Source organism: Athene noctua, chromosome 1 (assembly GCF_965140245.1).
Source record: "Athene noctua chromosome 1, bAthNoc1.hap1.1, whole genome shotgun sequence".
Lineage (NCBI taxonomy): Eukaryota > Metazoa > Chordata > Aves > Strigiformes > Strigidae > Athene > Athene noctua.
Window position 1 is genome coordinate 241268691 of NC_134037.1, and position 27288 is coordinate 241295978.

At 48.1% G+C, this 27288-nt stretch overlaps 1 protein-coding gene and 2 non-coding genes across 3 annotated transcripts; 2 read left to right on the top strand and 1 right to left on the bottom strand.

Annotated features, from left to right (window-relative positions):
* Window positions 1-5157: 5157 nt before the first annotated feature.
* On the bottom strand, window positions 5158-27014 carry ALOX5AP (arachidonate 5-lipoxygenase activating protein). The gene is made up of 6 exons (XM_074931946.1): window positions 26799-27014; window positions 14120-14241; window positions 8961-9060; window positions 7693-7763; window positions 6659-6740; window positions 5158-6014 (listed from the first exon to the last, which is right to left on the bottom strand). The coding sequence occupies exons 2-6, from the start codon at window positions 14187-14189 to the stop codon at window positions 5852-5854; spliced, it is 486 nt and encodes a 161-aa protein (XP_074788047.1). The 5' UTR covers window positions 14190-14241; window positions 26799-27014; the 3' UTR covers window positions 5158-5851.
* TRNAN-GUU (transfer RNA asparagine (anticodon GUU)) lies at window positions 23858-23931 on the top strand. Its single transcript has one exon. It is a non-coding gene; the product is annotated as a tRNA-Asn (tRNA).
* Window positions 24107-24179, top strand: TRNAV-AAC (transfer RNA valine (anticodon AAC)). Its single transcript has one exon. It is a non-coding gene; the product is annotated as a tRNA-Val (tRNA).
* Window positions 27015-27288: the final 274 nt, after the last annotated feature.

A 27288-nucleotide genomic window follows, 5' to 3' on the forward strand; every position in this document is an offset into this window, starting at 1 on the left:
GGGGGGGGGGGGGGGGGGGGGGAAGGTTGTTTTCAGCCAGATTAGCTCCTTGCACTGGCTCGACAGGCAGCTTCACCAACAGGCATATTGACTGGATGGAGGGATGTGGAGGGGACAAAAAACATGGCGAGGGATGAATGAGTAGGGCTGGTGCTGAAGGGGATTCTTGGGAAGACTGATGGGGGCTGGGAGAGGGGGCATATGGGAGGGGTTGAGGGAATGAGTTCAGAGCTGGGCTGAGCAGTGGGGTTATGCTATGAAAACTATTATTTTCTGCTCTTCAGCACTGCTGCTGCTGAGGGCATGTGGAGTGGGATACAGTCCAAGAAACCACAGTATTGTTAGACATAGCTCAGGACTGAGGTGTAACTTAAAATCTGATAAATGATTGCCTGCTTTAGTTTATGGTTGAAGCTGTATAGTCTGAGATAAGGAAGCAATCTGTTCACCAGCATCTGTCCATCAGCAAGGGTACATGGTCCCCATGGAGGTGAGAGAGCACAGAAGCGTGGCCCCACAGCTGCTGGTGGGGACATGTACCATCCTCTCCCATCTGCTGAGGCCAGTGGGAAGACGGGTGATGCCTTTTGAGAAGAAATTCCTTTGCTGCAGCACAAATGAAAAGCGTAAAACAGCTGGCCAGGAGACATCGTGCTGCTCTGTTTAGTCCCAGAGCACTGAGGGAGCTCTTGCTGGGTCAGACTGTCCCCATCTGAAGCACTGTGCCACAAGCACAGAAAGCATTGTTTGGGGATGAAGGCAGCGGTGGCACTCTCTTGGGAAAACACAGGAACAATAAATCAACCATATGCTTGTATGAGTGGTGGCAAATAGCAGCACAGCAGGTGGCAGCCCCTCTCCTAAGACTCCCAAAACATCCCCTGGCCTTGTGAGAGGTCACGGTGCACAAGCAGTCCCTGTCAGTTCCCATGGGGGAGAAACAGCACTGCCGTAACTATGAGTTTAACTTCACTGCAATGCCATCATGCCTTTTTTTTTTTAGGCAAAAATTACACCCTGTTTGGTTTCCATGCCCCACATCACGGCTGGCCCTTTGGTGTCTGGTCTTCTTCCCCTGGGGATGAGCACGAAGCGCCCAGTGGACAGCATCCGAGCAGCTCAGTAGGCAGCCAGCATGAAGCCCTGGGAGCTTGTCTGTCTGATGAAATCATCTCACAGTGTGAAGACCCTTGCAGCTGAAACTGAAAAGTTAAATATTTATTTTTCCTCTAAAGGGGAAAACCAGCTCACTGTGGAGGCTGTTTGTCCTTTGGGGCAGGAATCTCACTTTTGCCAGCTTTTGTGTCTCTGTGCGCTGGCTGGAGGCAGTGAGATGCTCTGGCAGGCAGCGTGGATGGAGCAGTGCTGATGCCCTCCTGCCTGCAGCCTCCCTCCACTGAGGCAGGTACACCAAGGGGCAAAGGTCGGGCACCAGCTCGATCTGTTCCTCTCACAGGGCATGCTTTCCTGGCTTTCACGGCAGAGCTGCTAAAAGCAGCTCCTTCTCTGCTGCAACCAGTTAGTGGTGCAGAGGATGCTTCTCCACCCTAATCCCTTGAGGCACCAAACTGCCTTGAGAGGAGCCACAGCAGAGGTGTCCTGCACCCTCCCTGACAACCCCAGGGACAGCAGTCTTCATTACCCAAAGGAACAATGAAGTTTCTGTGTGTCCCCTCATGTGCCTTGAAGGGATGTCACAGCCTCCTTCCCCCTCCCAGGTGTCAGCATGTCCTCTGCAAGGATGCTGGGCAGGCACCACTGGGCTCTGCAGCTCACCGAGGGGCTTTTCCTTGGGAATGCTCACCCTGCTCACTCTGGCTGGGACATGAGATTAAACTAAAATCACACAGGGAATGGTTTTACCACTATTCTCATTCCATATTGCCCTTTTACTTATCAAGGGCACACTATTTCCAAGCATTCACCACATGGCCTAATCCTCCTCCCACTGTGGTCTGCAAAAGGCACAGCACTGACCTGGGCCAGTGCTCAGTGCTTTGCAGCATCCCACGCCGACAGGGCATATTATATGTTAAATATTATATGTTATATGCTCTGCTAGAAGAAAGTAATCTCAGAGCAGGTAAGAGCTAAAGAAGCTGCTCAGGGCCGGTCTTTGCTCCACACCAGCAGAACTGCTCTAATGAACCTCAGACTCATTTGGAAACTTCACTTGGTGTAGACATGACTCATACCAAGCTGATACTGCACAGGCCGATTTTGCAAGTTCTGGGAAACTTGGAATCTCAAAAATACTGCACGAAACCCTTCTGGGTGGTGCACACAAATTTCTTATCCTACTTGGGTGCTGCCTGTTTGCTTGGACCCTGTGCTAAGCAGGACTGCTCATCTTGGGATGGGTAGGACGGGGATCTTGCTTCAGGACCGGGACTCCTATATGCCAGAATAACAAAAAATAGCATTCAATAGCAACAACACATCTGTTCAGAAATGTGGATGCTGTGGCATCACTGTAAGGCTTCAAACCTCAAAGGAACAGCTCGTTCCATGGCCAGAAGCACTGGCATGCCGATAGGGCCGAGTTTCCACTAGAGGGTTGTAGTGCTGTGTGGAAAAAAGATGCGGTTACTGTGGCAGGAATATTGTATGTACTCCAGGGCTTTGTCAGCAGATCAAAAGCATCCTGCGATAGCCTGGCTTCCCGCAGTCTCCGCAGTCTCTGATGTACACAGCCTGCAAGCTGCGAGAGGGCTGATTGCCTGAGCAACCTACTCCCCTGCCTTCCCTGAAAAGCCTCTAGCATCCACATGACTCAGCACCTACTACATGTATATACGTACACAGATATAGTAAGTAAACACACTGTGTCTATGCATATGCACACACAGCCAATGTGCTTGTGTACCTGGGATTTTGATGCACGGACACCCACACAGTGTGGTAGTGGCATCCCATCACAAGGAGCCAGGACCAAAGCCCAGCCTGGAAACATGGCAAACATGACAATTAGCAGCATCGGCACAAGCAGCAGGATGGGAAAGCCATAGCTGTTCGTACGCTGCCCTGGCTCCAGGGCAGGAGCTGCCGTGCCATGCATGGCACCAAATGTGGGTGCTGGCCCCTGGAGCTTTCCAGCCAACTGTGAACGAGAGCCATCAGAGGGGACTGACACTTCTGCCACCAGCCATGTCCCCGCGTCCAGTGCAGCTCAGTAGATCCTAGTGAGTTCACGTGTGTGTGACCCCAGTATGTGTCCATTCATATTTTACAGTAGCATATGTATTTTTGCATGTGTATCTATAGAATCAGAGACGGGTTTGGGTTGGAAGGGACCTCTAAAGGCCATCTAGTCCAACCGCCCTGCAGTTGAGCCTGTGTCTGCAGCTTTCTGAGTAGCTGGTGTTCAGAGTGCTGGCAACTGTACCACCCAGATCAGGGTAGTTTTATTGCCAATAACAAAAACTGGAGTTGTCTAACACAGTGAGGAAAGCCCAAATAGCACTGACGTTGCCTTCATTTTGCAGAAAGAGTGGGAAGGCAAATGCAACCACAAGACTTGCCCGTAACACGGAAAACACAGTGTCACGTTCACAGAGAATTTACATAGTGATCAATTTATGTACCACCTGTTTGCCTGATATTATCACCATTTCCATTTATAGCTAGATGGAAAATAGATTTTGCCTACATTTTCATATCTTTTCTTTCCAGAAAGGCTTTGAGGAAGTATGTAAGAGATATCCTTGCAAAATAAATGATTACAGCAAAAGATGGGCCTTAGTTCCCTTGAAAGATGACCTGATCTCACCTAGCTGTGTAGAAACTGGAGTCAACAGAGAGGCCCAAGCATGCTTGGACGGATCACCTGACCCAAAATAGACATTTGAATCTTTTGCTCCTCTTCTCAGCTAGCTCCACTAGCCAAGTGGAGCACCTCTTCTCATGCTAGCAGATGTCAGAAGGAGGTCAAGTGAGCTGCTTCTTGCTATAGAGGACAGAAAGTCACCAGGGGGTACTCGTCCAACTTGGAAGAACTGCAAGGTGGACACATAGGGTTGGAGAGCCACCTCCCACAGATGATGGTCTCCATAAACAGGTCTCAGACCTCAGAGAGACCAGACTGGCTAGAGAGCAGGGACTGTGGTGGTGGTAAGGCATCTCCTCCTCTGTACCAGGTAACAGTCGTGGCAGCGTGAGCCTTTGCTGACACCAGCAATGCAGAAGAGCTCTGTAACTCCAGGCCACAGGGGTTACCCCTCTCCTCCTGAGTTGCCACCATCCCTTGGCGGGCTGAATTGATGGGACAGAGGGGTGGTCAGTCACCACCAAGAATGGGCGGCTGACGATGAGCTATGGAGAGAGAGGGTGGCAGAGAAGCATGGGGTGAAGAAGGGTTTGGAGTGTGTTACAGTCATTTGAGAAGGAGGGGAGGGAAGGAATGTAAGTGTTGTACTGCCAATAAGGTGTCTCAGCAGGTATAGGTTAGGAGGTTAGACTATATTTTTTGAATTAGTTATTCTAACCAGTGAGAACATTTATCCACTAATCATCACGCAATAAATATGTTCATTAATAATCTTTCATGTCTAAAATTAACTTTAAAAATGTTAAAAAAAGTATGCTATTTTGATAGTGTGAATGGTCAGATGCCAAGGAGAGCAGCCATGCACAAGTGCCTCTGCCCCTTCGGGCAGCAACAAAACCCCCCAGCCTTGGTGTGGTACAAAGGCAGGTGGCTTTCTGCAGCTGCATTTGCAAACAGCTCTGCAAACCCTCTTCTCACATAGTGAGGAGTCTCTGACCCTCCCAAAGGAGTCATAAAATACAGCTTTGTCCACCCTGCATGCAATAATCAAACAGGCTTAAGAGCTTAACCACTCAGAGGGCAGCAACGTTAAAAAAGATTGCACCGGCCTGTTTGCCTATCTCAGTCCACTTCTCTAATCAAAACTGCTCCTCAGTACGGACTTGCAGGGGCACATTGTTAGTGGCAGAGGCAGAAAATTGAACTTGCTAATAGAGAGGGAGTTGTTAAATGGGGATCCTTGTGAGGCCGTGCCCAGGGTGATTAGAAGCTCGCACAAAGAGCCCAGTGCTGCTCCTCTTGCTCTGCTCACTGGCCAGCTGCCAAGCCATGGAGCACTGGGATCATGCACCAGGCAAAGAAGATGGGACCAAACAGATTTCATCCTTTTAGGCTGTTTTATTAAACAAAGCCAAGCGAAACAAAACCAACCCCACTGTCAATACACCAGCTCCTCATTTACGCAAGACCCCTTTCCACAGCTCTGGGAGAACAAAAAGGCTGAAGTGTAAATGAGATCAGTGTTGGGAGCGTTATGCACATGAATATTTATCAAGGAAGACCAGACTGAGGCCAATTTGCTGCCCTCTTGAAGCAGTGGGAGCTCAGTCATCAACAAATGGGCGGCAAAGGGTAGGCAAAGAGGCTGGTCCATGCCTTTGCGCTTTGCGTGGGCAGGGGCATGTGGGATGCTGGCAAAAGGCTTTATGTCTATGATTGAGGATATCTGTGGGAGCCATCAGTCAGGAACAACGCTGAGAGGATCCTGGCTTTTGGGACAAAAGCTAAGTCCAACGCAGTTATGAAGCAAGCATACAATGTCCCTTCCAGTCATGCAATCAGCTTGCAGTTTAGGGAAAAAAGAATTAACTGGAAGTTGTTACCATTCCTTGGGCATGCCAAGTGCTCACAGTAAATCTTTTTCCTGAAGGAAAAAGCAAGGTTAAATCAAACTACAAAGCCCATCAAGCATGAGATTTACAGCAATCTAAAAGGGTTACGGGTTCATTTCTTAAACAGTTGAATTATGGCTGCTTCTGGGTATCAATATATTAAGCACGCTGACCCTCTCAGTGCTCCGGGGAGCTAGGGTATGAGCAGCAACGGAGAGATTGCGCTGGTTATTGTTTTTATGTGCATTTCAAAGTCACTTCCAAAAAAGAAGATGAGATAGTAGTTGAGTATTCCGGCCACAGACATGAGGAACAGGAACAAAATGATGCGTTTTCCAAACAAGTAACCAGGAGTACTAAGGAGACAGAAAGAAGAGGAAGCAATTAGTTAACATACGTCACCTCATGCAAGACATCCTCAGATTTTGGACTCTGTGTAGAGACCAGATGAAAGACCTCAGGGGCTGAGACAGAAGGGCCAAATTTCTGCTCTGTCTTGCATTGCAAGGCAGCTGCGAGCTCTTAAATGCTATTTTCAGGATCCATTTGGGTCTGGATTTGGCCTCCTGTGCTCAGCTTAGGCTGCTGCTCACAAATGTGGCTATTCATAGGGACTTGTAGGTCTTCTCAGCCATCACAAGCTGTGGGAAAAGATTGTTCCACATGTGCATAAAGAGCTTTATTAAAATAAAATTAAGATCTTGCGCAAATAGTGGCACAAACACACAAACACATCTGGGTTTGCAGATGCTGTGAGCAGGAGCTGCTGAAGCAGCCGCTCTGTTCCTCCAGCTCCCCTGACCCCAGTGCTGCCGCACCTCCCACATCTCCCACAACTCTTCCCATGCACCCAGAAGAGGGGGGCTTTTCTGCACTACCCCGTGCAAGCAGCCACCACAGGCACCACCCTGAGCCGGCGGCTGTGCCTGTGGAAGTGGCAGTGTCCAGCTGCACTGCTGCTGCATCCTGGATTTTGTAAAAAGGTTCTGCAAGTCCTTACCTCTGAGTCCTTTCCCCGAGGTAGCCCACAAAGTACTTCTGCCTCACAAACAAGTACATCAGGCCGGCAAAGGCGGCAGGAGCTGGGTAAAGGGTAAAACAAGGCATTACAAACACCAGCCTGGGTCTCGTACTGTCCCCATCTGCTGCCTGGGCTGGACCAGGAAATGGGAACCTTCAGCCTCGGGCCGTGGGATGAGCAATGGGGGCAGGACAGAGACCTTTGGACCTTTGTGTGGGAAAAAGAGCACTTGCCTTGCCCTCACACCAGCTTTTTGGAAGACTGTGGGTATAAACCTGCCTGCAGCTGCAGAAACCTGGTGTGGGTCATGCTGAGCTCGGGAGGGAGAGAGCCAGTTCAGACACTGCTTTCACCAGAAGTAAAAGGCAGGCAATAGATGCACTTCTCTAGGAGCAGGTAGAGGACTATACTATGGTCCAATACTCATTTCCAAGCATGTAAAAAGGGACTTTTCCTCTTTTGCACCTAATTCTAGCTTTCCCCACACCTGCAAGCAAAAGCTCCTCTTCTAGTCAAGAAACTCCTCTCTTGCGTAAAAAATTGCCACAGACCTCAGGAAAGTACTCGGCTTTAGGGTAACTCAAACTGCATTGAAGGGGATCGTATTTAGAAACGCAGACAAATACTCCTGGGCTGCCCTCAGCATTGGGAAGAGCTGAGAGCTCTGGCAATGTAATCAAATGATTCAATTTCCAGTCCTGAGGGTGAATAACATCCAGCACCCAAGTACTAAACCCTCCACTCAAAACAGGGATCTCATATGTAACACCTGTATAGGAAATGTCCCTGGCCTGGGCTGTCCTGAATGGTGTCTAGGAACACACCTGTTGGCATAAACCGTTCCAGGGAGTGTGCTGTTAATTAAGCAGCATGGGTAGCTGCAGGACAGCTGGGTGAGACTGGTCCCCTCACTGCAGGAGAACTTGGTCGCTAGAAGAGTAACCTTCAAAGTGCTTGTCATCCCTTGCTGAAAGTGGTACAAGGTTGAAGAGGGGAAAAAACCTGTGTGTTACCTGGGCTGCAGAGAAGGCCAGCGCACCAAAGCACAGCCAGAAATGTAGGGTACGCATGTCCGCAGTTCTGGCTAGAAAGGAATTTATCAGACCAAAATCAGAACACAGGCAAATAGAAACAAAATCAGCATGTTTCACCAGCAAAGGATGGTGGGGTGTGAATTTGGGTTGTGCTAACACTGCTGCAAATGGACTTTTACTCCAGAGTGATGGGAGGCCCCCAACTTGCCTGCAGCAGGCAGCTGCCAGGAGCTGACTGGCGTGTCCATGCCCAAACATGAGGGCTGCCTCGCCTGCAGGTTTCCCTGTGTCCTCACTTGGTTAATGGATGCCTTTGTTCTGACTGATGAGGAAAACAAACCTCCCTGCACACATGTCTGGCACCTGTGAAAGCCACTTTCCTTCTCTAACCTGTTTGATCATGGCATGTGTATAATAGATGCTGTGTGCTTTATTGGCTTGGAAAATACTTGTAATTAAGTCATATTAATCAAGTTATTGGCACTGTAAGCTGCATGAAACCAACAAACAGAGAATGAGACTACAAATAGGGGTGTCTCACAGAGTTAACAAGTGTCTTTGCAGGGGAACAAGAATGATTTCCAGCTTCCTCCTTTGGCCGGGAATGCTTTCTGAGGGGAAAGCACTCTGCCCTTGGTGGAAGTTGCACACCTGTGAAGGGCAGCACTTAGACATCCCATCCAGTTTCTAGCATATTGCCAGTACTTCACGGGTAATAAAAAATATTTTATGTTCTTTTCTCTTCTGGGTTGGAATTAATTTTCCCCTACACTCTTTCTGAAGGGATGTCACAGACAAGAGGTAAGGATGTAGTGGAGAAGAGCGCCGCGTGCCGAGGGAGCTGCTGGGGACCGAGGAGTTTGTATGAACTCTGCCACTGACCTGCTCCTCAGCAAGTTGGCACCTCTCCACCGGCTCTTTCCTTTTGAGCTGCAGGGCCCTTGGGACACCAGCAGTGCTTGTATCACACTTCCAGCATTAGCTACTGCTGCGTGAACAGGCTCCCAAATGAAGGAACATAATACACATAAGGGCTTCAAGTCCAGTATAAATACAGCACTCGGTGACCAGAAAGGAGCTGGGTTCACCAGCAAACATACAGGAGAACCTTGGGTCTAAATGCCGCTGCAATGCACAGCAGTGGGACTGCAAAGCAAAGTCTGTAACAGAGCTTGGATTAAACCTTAACGAAGAGAGAGACAAACGCCACTCTGCCCCCACCGACTCCTCGGGGCTTGCTTACTCACTTGGCAGTGTAGACGCGGTCGAAGGCAGAGGATCCCGGCCGCTGAAACCCCTTGCCATTGCAGTGTTTGCTTTCATGCTCCACTTTGCTAGCAAAAAAAGCTGTTAAAAAACCACAAAATGTTCAGTCTGAGATGTAATTTGGAGATACTGCAGAAGCTGGTTGTGGTCTCAGCTCTGTTCTCGCGGCCATCCAGGCTGGACGGCCGGAGAGGATGCATGTGTGTGGAGATGCAGGATGTGGTCAGTGTGCTCGCTCTGTCACTGAGGTATAACCAAACCCTCTGCGCGAGGGCACAGTGTGATGCAACCTCAGACATCTCCATGTCTCTGTATGTGACTGGTGGCAGGCTCTCACATCTGAGTCCTGCTTCATCCCCGCACTGCACTTCTGGCAGCCTGCACCTCTGTCTGCTGCACAAGTACAGTCCTGACTCAGACCTTTGAGCCCCCAGCAGGAAAAAAGCTTTCCAGTCAGAGATGTCAAACCCAAATCTGCCTCTCTAACAGAGCAGGGAGACAAGGGAGTCTGTTCTCTTTTAACGATACCCATTTGACAAACCAGGGACATCCTGCAGGGCAAGTTAATTTTCCAGAAGGGCCCATTGAAAACTTGGTCCTGATGACTGATTTCTATGTGTCCATCTTGTGTGTATCCTCCTTTTAAGCAACAGTGTTGTGTCAGGGTGTTAGCTGCTGCAAAAACGCAGCACCTCAAGATAATGTATCATGCACTTGACAAATACGTTTTATCTGATGACACTAAACACAAGACCATCAATCATGTGTCTAAATACACCAGACACCTGACAGGCTACAAGCTGCAGGTTTTGTATTGTTGTGCATCCCATCTCAGTGTACTCAAATCATTCTATGGTTTTTAGAAAATTAATCAAAGATATTTATAAAAGATAACCCATCAGGAAAGACATTATTGTAACAATAGAACTGTAACTTGATAATCTGCAGGATTTCATCCTTGGAATCTGAAGAGTTACCTCCTTTTTGCCCTCACTGATGCTGTAAGTAGGTCTTTTGTACATCCACTGCCTTCACTAAAAGCTACTGAGATTTTGTCTTCCAATGTGATTCCCTGAGTACATAGTCCTTCTCCAGAAAAATCTGCAGTGCTTTAAGCCAGTGTCCCCACTCTGAGCCAGGCTGCAGACCTTCCTACTGCCACCAGCATGGTGCACTGGCTGGCTCCTGGAGGAGCTGGCCCTGAGGGACCAGAGCAGACAGCACAGCTGATACCAGCACACAGCACACTTGATACCAAGAGCTCCTGGTATCTCCATCTGCCCGCCACCCCAGCCTTTGGCATGGGGTTATTAACCTGCCTATGGGGTCTAAGAGGACCTAGATGAAGAGGACTAGGTTGGATAGCAAGATTTTGTACAGTGCAAAGTTGCTGTGATGGGAAACCACTTCCTGCAGGTCTGGGACTGTGTGGGCTCACTGGGATATGTAGCATACTTCCTCCCTTCCTTTTAGCATGTACATGAAGTCACTAGAAAATGCCACAGCTTCAGAGAAGGCCAAGAGTAAGCTACATCTCTCTCTCCACTGCCACAGGTGCTGCCACATCCCAAATGCCAGTGTGCCACTGCAGAGAGGCTCCACAATGCCAAGAGCCATCAGGCTGAACACAGACATGTCCAACGGTCACTTAGGACGAGAACTTGGAGATGCCAGTGGTGACACTCTTGATGCACAGTCTCTGGAATCAAGGTTGGGCAGGCATGAGCATGCTGGGTCTCCTGGGAAGGATCTGGCTGTTGAGGTCCAAGCATCTGTCCAGGAAGCTCTTGCTATCTCTGACGTGGTGTATGGATCCTTGGTCAACGGATGGCATTAGGGCAAACGACATTAAGACACTGAAAAATGTTGGGGAGATGGATGTTTTCCCTCTGTAAACAGTGACAGAGGGAAACAGAGGAAAGGCACCTCCAGAGATCAGTCCATCCCTCAGAGAGCTACTGGCATGAGACAAACCACCCAACTGAAGTGCTGAACTTTCTCCATTCACTCAAGAAAGAGCTTAAACAACCACCTCACACAAAAGGTCCATCTCTTCAGTAGAGAAAATGCCTGGGTCAATCACCTCTAACCCTCTGCAGTGTCTATACTTCCTCAGGACTCCCAAGGTGAGGGCAGTGATTCAGAAGGGAACCCAGCATCTCACACACAGTCATTTGAGGAGTGATTAAAGGAGCTGGGACTGTTCAGTTTGAGGAAGAGAAGGCTGAGGGGAGACCTTATCACTCTCCACAGCTACCTGAAAGGACATTGTAGAGAGGTTGGTGCTGGTCTCTTCTCACAGGTGATTAGTGACAGAGAGGTTGGTGCTGGTCTCTTCTCACAGGTGATTAGTGACAGAACAAGAGGGAATGGCTTTAAACTGCAACAGGGGAGGTTCAGACTGTACATTAGGAAAAAATTTTTCACAGAATGAGTGGCCAGACAGTGGAATAGGCTGCCCAGGGAGGTGGTGGAGTCACCATCCCTGGGTGTGTTTTAAGGTCGTTTAGATGAGTTGTTGCGGGATATGGTGTAGGGGAGAACTTTGTAGAGTAGGGCTGATGGTTGGACTCGATGATCCCAAGGGTCTTTTCCAACCTGAATGATTCTGTGATTCTCTGATATGAAGAGGTAGAGCCTCCTGCTTCAAATGAGCTTTTCACCCTGGAAGTGGCTTCTCAGTTCTGTCGTTCCTTAGCTCTGTCAACCTCACACACCCTGCAGGCTCCTCAGTTCTCCCCAGAAGGCAGACCAAGAGGTGGGTCCCCCCTGCCTGAGGCTCAGACAAACTGAAGCTCTGCAAGGGATCAGAGCAGAGCTGACAGATCACATCCAGGGGTGAACCTTGCCAAAGGTCTGCACTCATATCTCAGCAACATTGGGCTGCTGTTAACCTGGCATTGGGGAAATGGAGCACTACAGCATGAAGCAGCTTGCAACCCCATGGTTGTATTTCCTGCTCTTTACTCTGAACCTCCAGGCAAGAGGATGGTTTCACAAGCCTGAATGAGATAAGTGAGCAGAGCAACGATGGAGTTGAGGGGTTTAATTCAGCTCAGCTGCACGGGGAGATGATGCCCTAAGGCTTCAGGGCTGCACGGGCTGCCCTGAGCCTGAACCACTGCAGTCCCACTCTGGTCAAATTAATGTACAAGGGTTCATTCAATCCAAGCCTGGTTGTTTCACAAGTTCATGACAACAGAACCATACACTGAAGCTCCAGCCCATTGAGTGCTGACAAATGCACAGGTTGCCCATTCTTTCCACTGGCTTCACTTTGCTTCCTCCATCCCGATCTGCTCAGTGATGACCACTGATTTTCCCTGAAAGCTGCTAAATTGCAACATCTGACGCAAGAATGAAACCTAAAAGCTACATGTGTGACTCAGAGGCATCTGGCTGCATGAGTCATTCTGTAGGACATGGAGATTCCCAACATGAACAAGGTCGCAGTAAATGGATGCCAGGCTGGGGCAGCACCATAGCCCACCTCCAGCTTTGGGAATAACAGCATTCACCCAGACTGTTTCCTAACCTGAATTTACATGGTACTTACTTCATGTACTTAAAGACAGTCAAGCAGATGTGCAAGTGCTTTGCTGAACCAGATACATAGCAAGAGTTCAGTGCAACTGATATCCCTTGACAAGCATTTCTACTGCCTTAATTATTGCATTTGTTGCAGGACTGCATTATCAGTCTGTTTGTTCTAGACAGAAAACCTGTTAGGAGGAAATCAGATGCTGCAAGGTCTGAATTCATGCTTTCAAGTTGTGTGCCACTCATGCTTGGCACACGAAGTCCTCTGCCAAGCGTCATGCTGTCCATTTGCAGCAGTTGGGTCAGTAATTTCACAGACAGATTTCCATGAGATGACAGTGCATGTCAGGCTGGAAAGCAAATGCCCAACTTTCAGAGTAAGAGGAAAAAACCCTGTATATTTGGTTAAATAGCAATAAATGTATATTTTACACATTTTTTTTAATTGCAATATGTGCTCTGGTCTCAACAAGCTGTATTCTGGTGATGTCACACGGTGTGCATTTACCAGAAAACAGTGTTGGGTTAAACAATGTGTCATTTAGTGCCTATGTCAAAACTAAACCAGTCCACATCTCTCTTTTTTTGCTGTGTGGCAGCCAGGCTTACACTGAACTTTCCACCACTTCCTCCCTTTGCAGCAGCCCAAGAATAGTTCATTTCCTCAGACTGAATATGGGGTTTGCACTTAGTTGGAAACCTCCCATTCCCACCAAGAAGCATTCACAGGAGAGTTCTAGCATTTGCATCAGGCCCCCATCCCACTGCTGACTCTCCTTGAACCTGGGCTATCTTAGTGCAGCTGGGGCAAAACTCACTCCCGGTTCTGTATTCTGGGTAGAATTTCTTGCTAAAATGATTAAGTATTTGTAAGAGACTATGATAAAGTTAAAATCATATTTGCACAAGAGAGAAAGTTATTGTTTTATTTAAAACATCCCGAATAGTAGGAACTATAAAGGTCTGAATAAGAGCTAGAAAAGGAAACTTCTCCATTGCAGGAAATGCACAGTGTTCTTGGGACTGCAGTTAATTGAAGTTAGTTGGACTGTAGGACCTGGAGATGCAGGAAAACATGGGAGCTGCCTGCCCACAAAACCCCAGACAGAGTCCTCCAACGAATCAGTGCATTTCTGCTCCCTTCACCAAGCTCTGTGCAAAGGTCTGACTGATCCCAGCCCCCCCAGGGCCCCCGCCCTTGCCCATGGCAGCAGGGCTCTGGCTGGAGAGCCGCTCTGTCTGCCCATGTTAGCGACTTTAGCCAGGAAAGGAGGTCTCAGTCATCAAATTGAAATGCATATTGTCACAGGATACCCCAGCATATTAGTCCTTTCATTAGCTGACATATGTATAAAGAACACATTGTAGAATATCACAAAATTGTAGAATATCACAAAGTAGGACCATGTGACTGCCAAGGTACTGCAACAAGAGCATGCAAAATTATATGCTTAGAAAGTTTGTAAAGCCAAAGTCATGCCTAAGCACACATGCACTTATAAACACAGATTATCTATCCAAAGATCAGATCATCATACTTCATCCTAAACTTTTTTCAGCTCCCTTTTAGCCCTTAATTAAATGTTTATTTTTGTCTTACCATTCTGGACAACACTTATCAAGGTGATGATGGCGAGCAGAGCAACGCTTCCCAGGGTTTCCTGGTCCATTTTGCGAGCAGGCTGTCCGGGTGGAGCGTGCAACCTCCGCAGCAGCTCAGCCCTGCAAACACAGAAGGAGGAAATGAAGGTCTTTCTTATCTTGAAACATGAAACACTTCCTATGGCTTCACAGGACACTGGCAGCATGCTGTTCTCAGCTGCTCGTCAGAGCAACACAGCCACAGACTCACTCACTCACTCATCATATACAGAGGAAGCGCAGTCAAACAAGAGCTTGTATGTCTGTAATCTAAGAAGATATATAATGTGGAAAGATATCTATTGCCCTTCCTGCATACAAGCATAATAGCAACCTTGATATCTAAAGTATGTCTGAGCATTTGGCCAGTTGTGTGGAACAGCAGAAAGGCTGGAAGAGACAACCAGGCTGTTATGTCATTGCCTGCAAGTGCCCAACCACCCCAAAATAGCTGGGAGGAGAAGTAATGTTGGCAAGTCTCAGTAGCACTTTTGCTTCAGATGCGTGCCCTTCCTGGTCACATCTCCATCAGCCTCACCAGTGAGGAGACTCCACATCTCCAGGTCACAAGCAAAAGCTCCTGATCCATCTGGTGTATTAGAATGGGCAGTACACAAATGGTGTGAGCATTGCAGGTGGTAATGTCTTTCATTACCAGGGAAGGATCCTGTATCCTTCTCCATACAAAAACTCCCTGGGAGACAGTGACCACTACTAGCATTCAACATTTTACATGCTCAGACTTCGCAATTGTACCCTAATTTTAGCAGTCTAAGCCCAATATGGCTGAATATAATTACTGCAGCATGTTCATGCCTTGCTTCAGTGCCATGACAGAGATGACAGGGAAGCACAGGCTGCAGTGTTAGATGGATGCAGAAAGTCTCACAGCTTCTTTCAGATCACTGGAAAGCATCCTCGTCCAAAGTGCACATCACTCACCAACAATAACCACTCTGCTCCTGTTTGCCCATGTTCTGATGGGGAAAAGCCTTATGAAAAATGCTTACCTTTAGTAGGAATTTAAACTAACAAAAGTAACATTTTCAGCGGACTGAGCCCTGGACAACCTTTGCTCCATCTGTACTCCACCACGTGCTATCCAGAAGGTCTGAATGCTGCCAGCATCCAAACCACGGCTGGCTAACTGGTTACCTCTCTCTGGATGGGACGCAGCCTGGCAGGACTTCCCAGCAGGGGCCAAGCTGAGAAATCCATCTTGTTCAATGGGTACACGTTTACCGACAACAGTGTTTTTATCCAGTCTCTATATCATGCAAATTATTATCATCTGTCGTATTAGATATGGAAAACTCTCAGGTACTTTGGGTACAAGCAAATATATAGAAACATGCTGGCTGAGAGGGTATGATTAACATTGTGAGCTGTGACCTTCTGTTAATAGAAGAAGTTTGTCTTTTAAGATACTTTCCCTATAGCTCACACAGACACAGCTGTGTGAGCAGCAAGGCCATAAACAGTATCTAGGTTGAGATTTGGCCTTTTATTAGGCCTGAAGTTCTCTTTTTCCCCACAAAATGGCCTTTTCTTACTGGAGCATCAAAGTTCATGTTTTGTGGTCTACTGAGTACAGGATCATAGCTGGTATTTAAGGTTGATATTTAATGCTAAGCTTCTAGTAATCTCCTGAAGAGGAAAACCCATCACCCAAAAGCAGTTATGGAATTAAGTCAAAAGAAAAATATTGTCCAAGCAGAGACTAATGCCATGACCATGAGGAAAGGACCTGTGCATGAACACGGGCAGGCATGAGGGAGCCGCTGACTGGAGAGGATGAAGGAGACAGCACAGACCCTCAGGGCATCTGCAGCAGGATGACTCCCAGCCGTCCTCCCACAGCAGGCACTGATTCTTCTCTTTCTTCTGCCTGTTTTACACCAGTGCAAACCTATAAGGCAGCTTGAGGCTTGCTTTAAATGGGCAGTAAAAACAGATGAGCCTGCTCTGAGATCTCCTCCAACTTGTCACAGAAATGCACAGAGTTCCCTGCTTTCAAAGACTTCCCAAAGGTGTCTTCAGTTTGGCAGGAGTCTCATATTAAAGGGAGTAGGAATCAGGCTTCTAAGGTTTGAAGTTGTCATAATGTCCCTAAAAATAAAACATACCCCCATGTGCAGGCCGGGTTGCGAGGCCAATACCTTCACTTTCTCCTCATCCTGCTTTTTGTTTTCCATCTCTTTGCTTTCCTGCCTCTCAGCGCCTCTCACCATATCCCCATAACTGCTGTGCTCTTCTGCTCTGACCCTTCCAATTCCCTCCTGCCCCCTGGCACTGCTTGGCATGGAGGACCCACTGGCAGCACTGGCGCTTCACTGGAAACCCAGCCTGTTACATCCTCCTGCTGAGGCTCACCCCAAAGTCATCCCTCACATATATGTGGAGGAAAACAGGGCTTCACCCTCATCCCTGCAAAAAGTCCAAACCCATCAATTCCAGGGCTTGCTAAACTGATTTCTAGATGTACAAGGAGAAAAAAGCTTTCCCATCAAGAATCTGTTTGGTATGTCTGCCTTAAAATAGGAACTGCAAGGGTGGGGTTTTTTTTGGTTTTGTTTTTGGTTGGTTGGTTGGTTGGTTGGGTTTTTTTAAGTGCATCACTCTGAGGGCTCTGCTCAAGGAAAAGCAGAGAAAATCAAGAGGATGTGAGTGACTTGGAAAAAGAATTCCCATCCCTTTCCTGTGGCAGATCAACACTGTTGTAAACATAATTGGACAGAGCAGAAACCCTTTGAGGGGGGGAATATTATCTTTTCTTACTCCTTGGTGCTGGAATAGCTGCAGGATGGAAGGAGGTTCTGGTAATTTTTTTTGCAATTCAGAGAATCTCCTTGGCAAGGGAAGGCAAAGGTGGGGTTGAAATAACTGGCAAATAGCTTTTACCATATCTATACATTAAATTGTTCCCTCTCCCTGACATTTAAACATCTGGGTGGCTCTTGCCTCCCCTTCTTTTGTGAGATATACACAGGATCACTGTGTGGGTAATGCAAAGTTGGCACCACCGGAAAACCCTATCCACCTCGGAGAAAGATTGGTGCAAGATACCTCCATCATAGCCCACTTGGCCATCTGAAATAGGGAATTTTCTCAAGCAGGCACCAAAAAATGGGGGGGAGGGATGCACACCTTAGGGAACAGTGCCTGCAGCTGCTGTAACCCCAGTTGTGGTCGGCACCCTCCAGGCACAGATAATTCTGCGCTTCAGCAGCTGCTGTCAGACACCAGCCCTCCTGCTTGCTGCATTGCTATTTGACATCCGTATCTTCCTGTCTGAGGAAGATAACCTTGACACAGTGAGCCATGAGGCTCATGAAAATCGGCAAAGCCAGCGAGCTTTTCCAGTTGCGCTGCGAGGCTTCCTGCACATTAATCTCCTCCTCTGGAAATCTTGAACAGCCAGTCAAAATAATCCTTTCGTAGAATTGCTTTCATACTGAAGAGGAAAGGACTGGGAACACACATCTATAAATATCTTTTGGGATGCTCATCTCTCCTCTCCTCTCGTGCACTCTGCTCAGCACTCAGCTGCAAGGACTCCAGTGAAAGTGTGTCTCTTAATGAAATAAAAGCTGCTTCTGTGAAGTTCCTATATATGATGTCAATAAACACACAGACATCATGCTTTATCATACATGCAACAGGATAGAAGCCCCTTGGCCTGGTTGGTTAATATTAGCACTGTGCTTTGCAAACTTAAAGTGCCACAGAACCACCAATATGTAGTACACATACAGATGTGTGTGGCTATCTGCCGTCGTGTCAGTCTGCTTCAGCATCACATCCTTTCCGAAGTCTGACAAAACTCCAGAGGAGAACATGAACAAGGCTGGAAACATGAAATGCAACACAAAGAAAAGGGCGACAGTAGAGTTTTTTAAATGTTGACTTCATTTTGTGCCACCAAGAGAATGACATGGGGGAAGCAGTCAGAGCACTGCCTCAAAACCCCCTCCTTCTCCACATTTCCCAGACTTCTTCCTTTTCATTACTGTCTCCCTACTCCATTTGCCCAAATTCAGCTCAAAGCACAGCGCTTGAAGACAAAGGTCATAGTCCCTCCATGCCCCCCTTCTCCTCACCCTTCATGTCTCACCACCACTCTCCTGAGTAAAATTTGCTTTCTTATAGGAGCATCACACCGCTGACACCCCTGCAGCTGTGTTTCACTCTTGGGTCCATTTCTGCAGCACTCCTGCCTCGCTAGCGAGCCCTGTGTAACTGAATTTGTGTGCCAGAGCTCACCTTCCACAGAGAAGTTGTTTGGGTTTATCTTTATTAAATGTCAGCGGGTTGAGCCTGAAGTGTTGCTTCAGTGTAGCAAGACCAGTTTGAATTCTAGCCCCTCCACCAGGATACTGGAAACTCTCCTCCATCCTGGGCATATCTGCAGATTTGGTATTTTCGCTGCCATTGGGAGACTGGAGAATTGAACAGGGCCCAGGACAGCCCCTTCTGAGGCCTTTTCGACAAAGCCCTGTGCTTTTCCAGGAAGCTATTGATTAGTAGGGTTTGAGCATTGCCCAATGAGTGGCCAAGCCACCTCACTGGGATTTTCTCTCTGTTGTCTCTCCCCGTCTTGCTCCCAAGGAGCAGCTTCTCAGCAGCCCCTGTGATACCATGTGGTGTCACCATGGTTGCCCCCAGATAGCTCCAGCAACCAGCCACCCTGTCACAGGAGGAAATTCACAGAATTACAGAATGGTTTGGGTTGGAAGGGACCCTCAAGATCATCTAGTTCCGACCACCCTGCCATGGGCAGGGACACCTTCCACTAGACCAGGTTGCTCAAAGCCCCGTCCAACCTGGCCTTGAACACTGCCAGGGAGGGGGCAGCCACAGCTTCTCTGGGCAACCTGTGCCAGTGTCTCACCACCCTCACAGGAAAGAATTTCTTCCTTGTATCTAATCTGAATCTAGCTACTTTCCATTTAAAACCGTTGCCCCTTGTCCTATCCCTACACTCCCTGATAAAGAGTCCCTTCCCAACTTTCTTGTAGCCCCCTTTAAGTACTGGAAGGCCTCTATAAGGTGTTCCTGAAGCGTTCTCTTCTCCAGGATGAACAACTCCAACTCTCTCAGCCTGTCCTCATAGGGGATGTGCTCCATCCCCATGAACATTTTTGTGGCCTCCTCTGGATCCATCCAACAGGCCCTTCTTCTTTGGGGGTCCCTAGAACTTGACACAGCACTGCAGGTGGGGTCTCATGAGAGTGGAGTAGCAGAGCAGAATCACCTCCCTTGACCTGCTGGCCACACTTCTCTTGATGCAGCTCAGGATATGGCTGGCTTCCTGGGCTATGAGCGCACATTTCTGGGTCATATTCAGTTTTCATCCACTAATACCTCCAAGTCCTTCTCCTCAGGGCTGCTCTCAATCCACTCATCACCCAGACTGTATTTGTACTTGGAATTGCCTCAACCCATGTGCAGGGCCCTTGCACTTGGGCATGTTGAACTTCATGAGGTTTGCACAGGCCCACCTCTCAAGCCTGTCAAGGTCCCTCTGGACGGCACATCCCTTCCCTCCAGCATGTCAACTGCACCACACAGCTTGGTGTCATCAGCAAACTTGCTGAGGGTGCACTCAATCCCACTGTCTGTGTTGCTAACAAAGATGTTAAACAGCGCCAGTCCCAACACCGGCCCCCGAGGAATGCCACTCGTCACTGCTCTCCACTTGGACATTGAGCCGTTGACCACAATAAGTGCAACCACCCAGCCAATTCCTTATCCACTGAGTGGTCCATCTGTCATATCCACGTGTCTCTAATTCAGAGACAAGGATGTCATGTGGGACAGTGTCAAAAGCTTTGAACAAGTCCAAGTAGATGATATCAGTTTCCCTTCCCTTATCCACCAACCTTGTAACCTTGTCAACCAAATTTGTGCCACCAAATTTGTCAGGCACAATTTGTACTTAGTGAAGCCCTGTTGGCTGTCACCAATCACCTCCTTATTCCCCATGTGCCCTAGCATAGTTTCCAGGAGGATCCGCTCCATGATCTTGCTGGGCTCAGAGGTGAGACTGACTGGTCTGTAGTTCCCCGGGTCTTTTTTTTTTCCTTTTTTAAAAAAGGGGATTATGTTACACCTTTTCTAGTCAGTAGGAACATCAGTGGACTGCCACAGCTTCTAAAATATGATGGATAGTGGCTGAGCCACTTCGTCCCCCAGTTGTCTCTGGACGTGCAGATCCATCTCATCAGGTCCCATGGACTTGTCCACCTTCAGGTTCTGTAGATGGTCTTGAACCTGATCTTCTCCTGCAGTGGGTCATTCTCCTAGACCCTGTCTGTGCCTTCTGCCCCTTGGGCGATGTGGCTGGAGCACTTGCTGGTGAAGACCGAGGCAAAAAAATAGTTGCGTACCTCAGCCTTCTCCATATCCCAGATAACCATGTCATCCATTTCCTTCCGGAGAGGGCCCACATATTCCCTAGTCTCCTTTTTATCACTGACATACCTATAGAAGCTTTTCTTGTTGCCCTTGACATCCCTGGCCAGATTGAATTCTCTCAGGACTTTAGCTTTCCTAACCTGATCCCTGTCTGCTCAGAGTGTTTCTCTGTACTCCTCCCAGGCTACCTGTCCTTGCTTCCACCCTCTGTAGGCTTCCTTTTTGTGTTTGAGTTTGTCCAGGAGCTTCTTGCAGGCCTCCTGGCATTCTTACCTGACCTCCTCTTTGTTGGGATGCATTGCTCCTGAGCTTGGAGGAGGTGATCCTTGAATATCAACCAGCTTTCTTGGGCCCCTCTTCCCTCCAGGGCTTTATCCCATGGTACTCTGCAAAGCAGATCCCTGAAGAGGACAAAATCTGCTCTCCTGAAGTCCAGGATAGTGAACTGCTGTAAGGATCTTGAACTCCACCATTTCATGGTCACGGCAGCCAATGCTGCCCTTGAGCTTCTCATTCCCTACCAACTCTTCCTTGCTGGTGAGAACAAGGTCCAGCATAGCACCTGTCTTTGTTGGTGCCTCTATCACTTGGAGAAGGAAGTTATCATTGACACATTCCAGGAATCTCCTGAATTGCTTGTGCCCTGCTGTGTTGTCCTTCCAACAGATACCAGGGTAGTTTAAGTCCCGCATGAGGACCAGGGCTTGTGAGCATGAGGTTGCTCCTATCTGTCTATAGAAGGTCTCATTAGCTCAGTATTCCTGGTGGGGTGGCCTGTAGCAGACCCCCACTATAATATCTCCTGTCCCTACCTTCCCTTTAATCCTGACGCATAAGTTCTCGGTAGCTCCTCATCCATTCCCAGGCAGAGCTCCATGCACTCCAGCTGGTTGGTGACATAGAGGGTGACACCTCCACCTGCTGACCTGTGGCTCCTCTCTAAGGTCTGGGCATCTATTGCTGGCACTGGCATTGAGCTGGTAGGAGTAGGATGGATTGAAGTTTGCTTTCCTTAGCAACTTTAGTTTAAAGCCCTCTTCACCAGCTTAGCAAGCCTGTAAGTGAAGATGCTCTTCCCCTTCTCTGACAGACTGGACTCTGTCCCCCACTAGACCTCGTTTCTCAAAGTGAGTGCCATGGTCTAAGGAGCCGAACATCTGGCTGTGGCACCAGTCCCATAACCAATTGTTGATTTGCCAGATTCAACTGGCCCTTTCAAATCCCTTCCTTTTGACTGGGGGACTGATGAAAAAACTCTCTAGATTCTACTAACTGAAATCACAGAAGGGTTGAGGTTGGAGAGGACCTCTGGAGGTCTTCTGGTCCCACCCCCCTGATCAAGCAGGGCCACCTAGAGCTGGTTGACCAGGACCATGTCCAGTAGGCTTTTGAATACCTCCAAGAAGGAAGAGTCCACAACCTTCCCAGGCAACCTGTGACAGTGCGTGGTCACGCTCACAGTGAAAAAGTGTTTCCTGATGTTCAGAGGGAACTTCCTGTGTTTCAGTTTGGGCCCATTGCCTCTGATCCCATCACTGGACACCACTGACAAAAGCCTGGCTCATTGCACCCTATCTTTGGGTATTTTTATACATTGATGAGATCCCCCTGAGCCTTCTCTTCTCTGGGCTGGACAGTCCCAGGTCTCTCAGCCTTTCCTCATAGGAGAGATGCTCCAGTCCCTTCAACATCTTCATGGCCCTTTGCTGCACTGTCTCCAGTATGTCCATGTCTCTCTTGTACTGGGGAGCCCAGAACTGGACACAGCGCTCCAGGTGTGGACTCACCAGTACAGAGGGGAAAGATCACCTCCCTCGACCTGCTGGCAATGTTTCATCTAATGTAGCCTAGGATACCATTTGCCTTCTTTGTCACAAAGGCCTGCTGCTGGCTCATGTTCAACTTGGTATCCATGAGGACACCCAGATTCCATTCTGACAAGCTGCTTTCCAGCTGGGTGCCCCCAGTGGGTACTGGTGCATGGGATTGTTTGTCCCCAGCTGTAGGACCTTGCACTTCTCCATGTTGAACTTCATGAGGCACCTGTTGGTCCATTTCTCCAGCCTACCAAGGTTCCTCTGGATAGCAGCATGACCCTCGTCTATCAGCCACTCTGAGTTTGTTGCCATCTGCAAACTTGCTGAGGGTACACTCTGTCCCATCATCTAGATCATTAATGGAGATGTTGAACAGTATTGATCCCTGGGGTACACCACTAGTTACTGGCCTCCAAATAGATCATGCCACTGATCACCACCCTCTGGGGCCCAACTGTTCAGCCAGTTTTTAATTCACCTCACTATATGTTTATCTAACCCGTATATCAACAGCTTCTCTGCGAGGATCTTACAGGAGGCAGTGCCAAAGCCTTACTGAAGTCCATGTGGACAAGATCCACTGCCCTCCCCTCATCCCCAGGGCCCCCAGGCCAATCACTTCATCATGGAAGCCGGTCAGAGCATGACTTCCCCTTGGTGAAGCCGTGATGACTACTACTGATTATTTCAATGTCCTTGATGTGCCTGAAGACGGTTTCCAGTATTAGCTCACCCATCACCTTCTCAGGGATCGAGGTGAATTTGACCGGCCTGTAGTTCCCTATGTCATCCTTCCTGCCCTTCCTGAAGATGGGGGTGACATGTGCTTTCCTTCAGTCCTTGGGCGCTTCTCCCAGTTACCACAATCAATCAAAGATGATTGGGAGTGACCTTGAAAAGCCATCTGCCAGCTCCCTCAGCACTTGTGGGTACATCCCATCAGGGCCCGTGGACTTATGTATGTGCAGGTTGCTTAAGTATTTGCTGACCTGATCTTCATCCACCAAGGGTATGTCTTTCTCGCTCCAGCCTTTGTCCCGTGTCTCTGGGACCTGGGATTCCTGAAGGCAAGTTACACTCATTTGGCAGATTTGGTTTTCACAATTACGTTAGCTGTCCTTATCACCTTATTACCTTTTAGGTGGCTACAAATTGAATGTTTAATAAGTAATTTTAGAGATTTTCAGAGCTGAAGGGAGGCTGCCTGGGCAGTAGATCTCCGGATCATTCCCGCAGCTCCCCTTTGAGATGTTTCTTTTGCCCTGACACATTCCTGTCAGCGTCTCCGCTTTCCATTGGCGCTTGAAAATAATTATCACAGGTCTGTGAATACTGTGGGGTGAATTCTGTCTTCTGTCCCTCAGGCCTCTGATAATTTTAGTGCCGAAGTCGCCGGAGCCCGCGGGCCCGCCCGCCCAGGCCGCGCCCATCAGCAGCGCCTCGGCGGGGCCCACCGGCAGCGTGTCTCTGTGGCGCAATCGGTTAGCGCGTTCGGCTGTTAACCGAAAGGTTGGTGGTTCGAGCCCACCCAGGGACGAGGCGCAGACATTTTTGAAGAGCCCGCAGGTTTTCCCGTTCCGCGCGGTACCGGTGTCCACGCGGGTGGCCCCGGCCCTCGCCGCCGTTTTGCGGCCGGAGGCGCGTTCCTCGCGCCGCCCCGGGCGCTCCGCACCTGCTCAAGGGGGCTGCAGGCACCTCCCTGACCAGCGGGCGTTTCCGTAGTGTAGTGGTTATCACGTTCGCCTAACACGCGAAAGGTCCCCGGTTCGAAACCGGGCGGAAACACCAAGCTCTTTTTTTTCTTTCTTCCCCCTTCCCGTGTCACCGCGGACGTCAGTTTTTGTCATTACTGCTCTAAAACTCCCCTCCCGCGCGGCGTGGGGGACATCGCCCACGCTAGGCCCACCTGCCCCGCCGCTGCGACGGGGAGGCGGCGAGCGCCGCGCCCAGCCCTCGGCTTTGGAGATTTGGTTTATCCCCGGCACAAGCGTCCTCTCTGCAAAGTTTTTCCCCCTCTGCTTGGAAGGATGACCTGAGGGTGGAGAAATTAATCTCAGCTGAAGTGTTCTGAACATCATCAGAAAACTGTGAATAAAAACTTCAAAAATAGTATGATTCCACCACCAGACGATAGCATTTTCACTGCTTGCCGCTGGACAGCCGTAGGTGTAGAAGATGTTTGGTTAGTTAGCCCAGGAACAGCCAAAGTTTGGGCTAGAGATAATGCCGGTTAACGGTAACATTTATGGTGCTGTGGCACAAAACATTTACAAATCTCATCTTCCCATGGCAAAGCGAGACTTAAAGGCAGAGGGAAGAAAATAAGAGAGATGGATACTCACTGAAATAGTTTAAAATGCTACCTTAGAAAATACACTAAAAAGTCAACAACTTCTTTCGCTAGTGAAAATATGGATACAGAAAAATAACTTACTGAAAAGGTAGAGTTACAGTATGGAAGAACTGTAAAACACTCTTTAAAGGCTCAAATACCTATTTCATACATAAAAATTATGGACCATCTTCTCTCTAAGCCAATGAGGTTGAATACACAGTCCACTAGCAGAGGAATATAAAATAATTTGGGGCTCTCCTACTCTTCAGCTCTTCATCTGTGGTGTTTGCATTGAAAGGTTCTGCAAGAGGATCAGTCACCAGGACCAAAATTCATTTTTCTAAAGAGGAAAGGGGAGATGCTTCCTCACCAAGTACTTCTGTGGTGGATTTCCCAGCAGATTGCCAACCCTTACAGCTCATGGGCTGTTTTAACATGTTGCCTACTTGCCCCATTTCTAAATGGGACAGGATTATAGCTAGCCCAAACCATATTGGCCATCATAGAAGCCCCTTTAGAGAGTCAGTTACACAAAAGAGTAATATAGAGGCATGTCCAGCAAGAAACATCTCCTGTTTCTTCAGCCTCTCTCCAGAAAATATAGGCTGGAGGTACCTGGCCCCCAAGGGGTTACTCTTCTAGTCCCTACATTAAAAAAGGCCAGGCCTACTTCTTTACACTCCTTTTCCAGCATTCACTCCCCTTTGTGAGCCCCATGGCTTCAGCATCTCCCACGTAAACAGCTACACTGTCTCTGTGCACAGCAGTGCAAAACTAAGCATGCTGCAAACTTCATCTGCTTTATAATCCTGTTAACCTTCTCTCTCTTGCTCTGTCCGCACACTGTCTTAGAGCTATACTTAGACTGTAAGCTCTTCCACTTCGAGACTGAATCCTGGTGGACTTTAAAGCACGGCACACACTTAGAGCTGCATAATCTGCATAACATTCTTTGCTCTGAGCCCAAAGGGGCTCACACGGAGAACAGCAGTTGTTTAGCTTTGCAAAAGGGACACAGACAAGGCACAATCACTCTTACTGATACATCGTCAGGAAGAGAACAATTATTTAAAGCAAAAACCAATGCTGTCTGAAGAGTAAATGACAATAGCCAGCCATGAAAGACATCAAAATTTGTAATCAGCACCACAGCGAATTTCTAGAACAGTGCTCTAGCAGGTATACTGCTAAAAATCCATCCAGGCAGCTCCTTTGCAGATGGGCTGGTTTATTGTAGGCAGGATGTGAGAAGGCAGCTCTTTTCCTTCCCCTGTACTCTTGATAAAAAGTGTTTGAATATATCATGAAGTAGCAAGATCTGAATCATAGTGAGTGCTACCTCCACTGTAGAGCTGACTCTGAACTAAAAGCTGTAAATCTCTATGTGCCACAATTGTGTCTTCCCCAAATCAGAAGACACAGACGGGCAAGATTATGTGATGCAGGAGGTGAAGAAACATGTTAAATATAATCCCTTCAAGTGTTCAAAGCCATTAGATTTTTGGAAATTTACCCTGTAACACTGATAAAACCTCCAAAATATAGTGACTAACTTCTGCTCACTATTTGCTGTATGCCCACCTAGTGTATTTGTAACTGACAGAAAACTAACAAACCACTTTGTGTTCTCTTCATGGCAAATAAAAAGCTTTATCTCAAAACAAAAAGTCCATTAACCACCAAATTCCAAATGGTTTCTTTGGTCATGGGATTTTTCATTCAACCTCAGCTGAATTCTCACTTGCACAGGATCAGAGGCAGTAAAACATTTATGGAAATAGACAAATCTGCACAACATCATCCTTAGTTATTTCTTTAAGCATCTTAAGTTAACTATTTCAGAAAAAGGGTAGCAAAAAATTTGCAACACTAACAGATTTAGTTTTATAGTTAATCTCAAATGCTATTTATTTGCTCACTGTATCCCACACAGCTGCAGACTGAGGACTCCTGACATGAGTTTGCAGAGGTGCTGTCAGCAGTGACCAGGGATTCTTCCTTCTGTATAGGCATGTACAACAGATGTGCCCCATACCCTTCTCTGCTATTAACCCTGATACAATACTTACTACCAGGACTTCCTCATCTTCTAGAGGGGTCTCTTCCTCATGCTGCCCTATGCATTCCGCATCACCCCCACCCAGGCTCGCTGCTTCACTTGGCCCTGGGTCTGAGCCTTGTCCTGAGCTGCCGGTGAAGGAGTTCTCACTTCACAGCTGTGGGTCACTGCAATCCAGTCGGCCACAGAAGGTATCAGATGGACTGCAGTGGGGTGGTACCCCACTGCAACAAGTACTCAGGGCTGGGAGACACACTGCTTTTCAGTAGTCTGCATATATAGAAACCACTGGTTGGAAAACTCCGCAGGAAAATCCCATCACTCCCCTCAAGTCTTGCAGAGGCACCTATTTTATTTGCTGATAAATCAAACTCTAATTTTGGTCAGCATTTTTTTTTTTTTAATAAGGGAATTCACAAAGGCAAACATTTCACCAGCAGTACACCAGCACGTTACATTCAGAATTCATTGATTTGTTTTCTATTTAAAGTTACCAATTA

What these genes read in the sequence shown, in the direction of transcription:
- ALOX5AP (XM_074931946.1), bottom strand. Translation starts at nt 14,189, where the DNA reads ATGGACCAGGAAACCCTGGGAAGCGTTGCTCTGCTCGCCATCATCACC. An exon ending in GACCGCGTCTACACTGCCAA is followed by an intron (nt 7,764 to 8,960) that starts GTGAGTAAGCAA and finishes ATTCCTTTCTAG; the next exon opens with CCAGAACTGCGGACATGCGT. An exon ending in CTCGGGGAAAGGACTCAGAG is followed by an intron (nt 6,015 to 6,658) that starts GTAAGGACTTGC and finishes CTGTCTCCTTAG; the next exon opens with TACTCCTGGTTACTTGTTTG.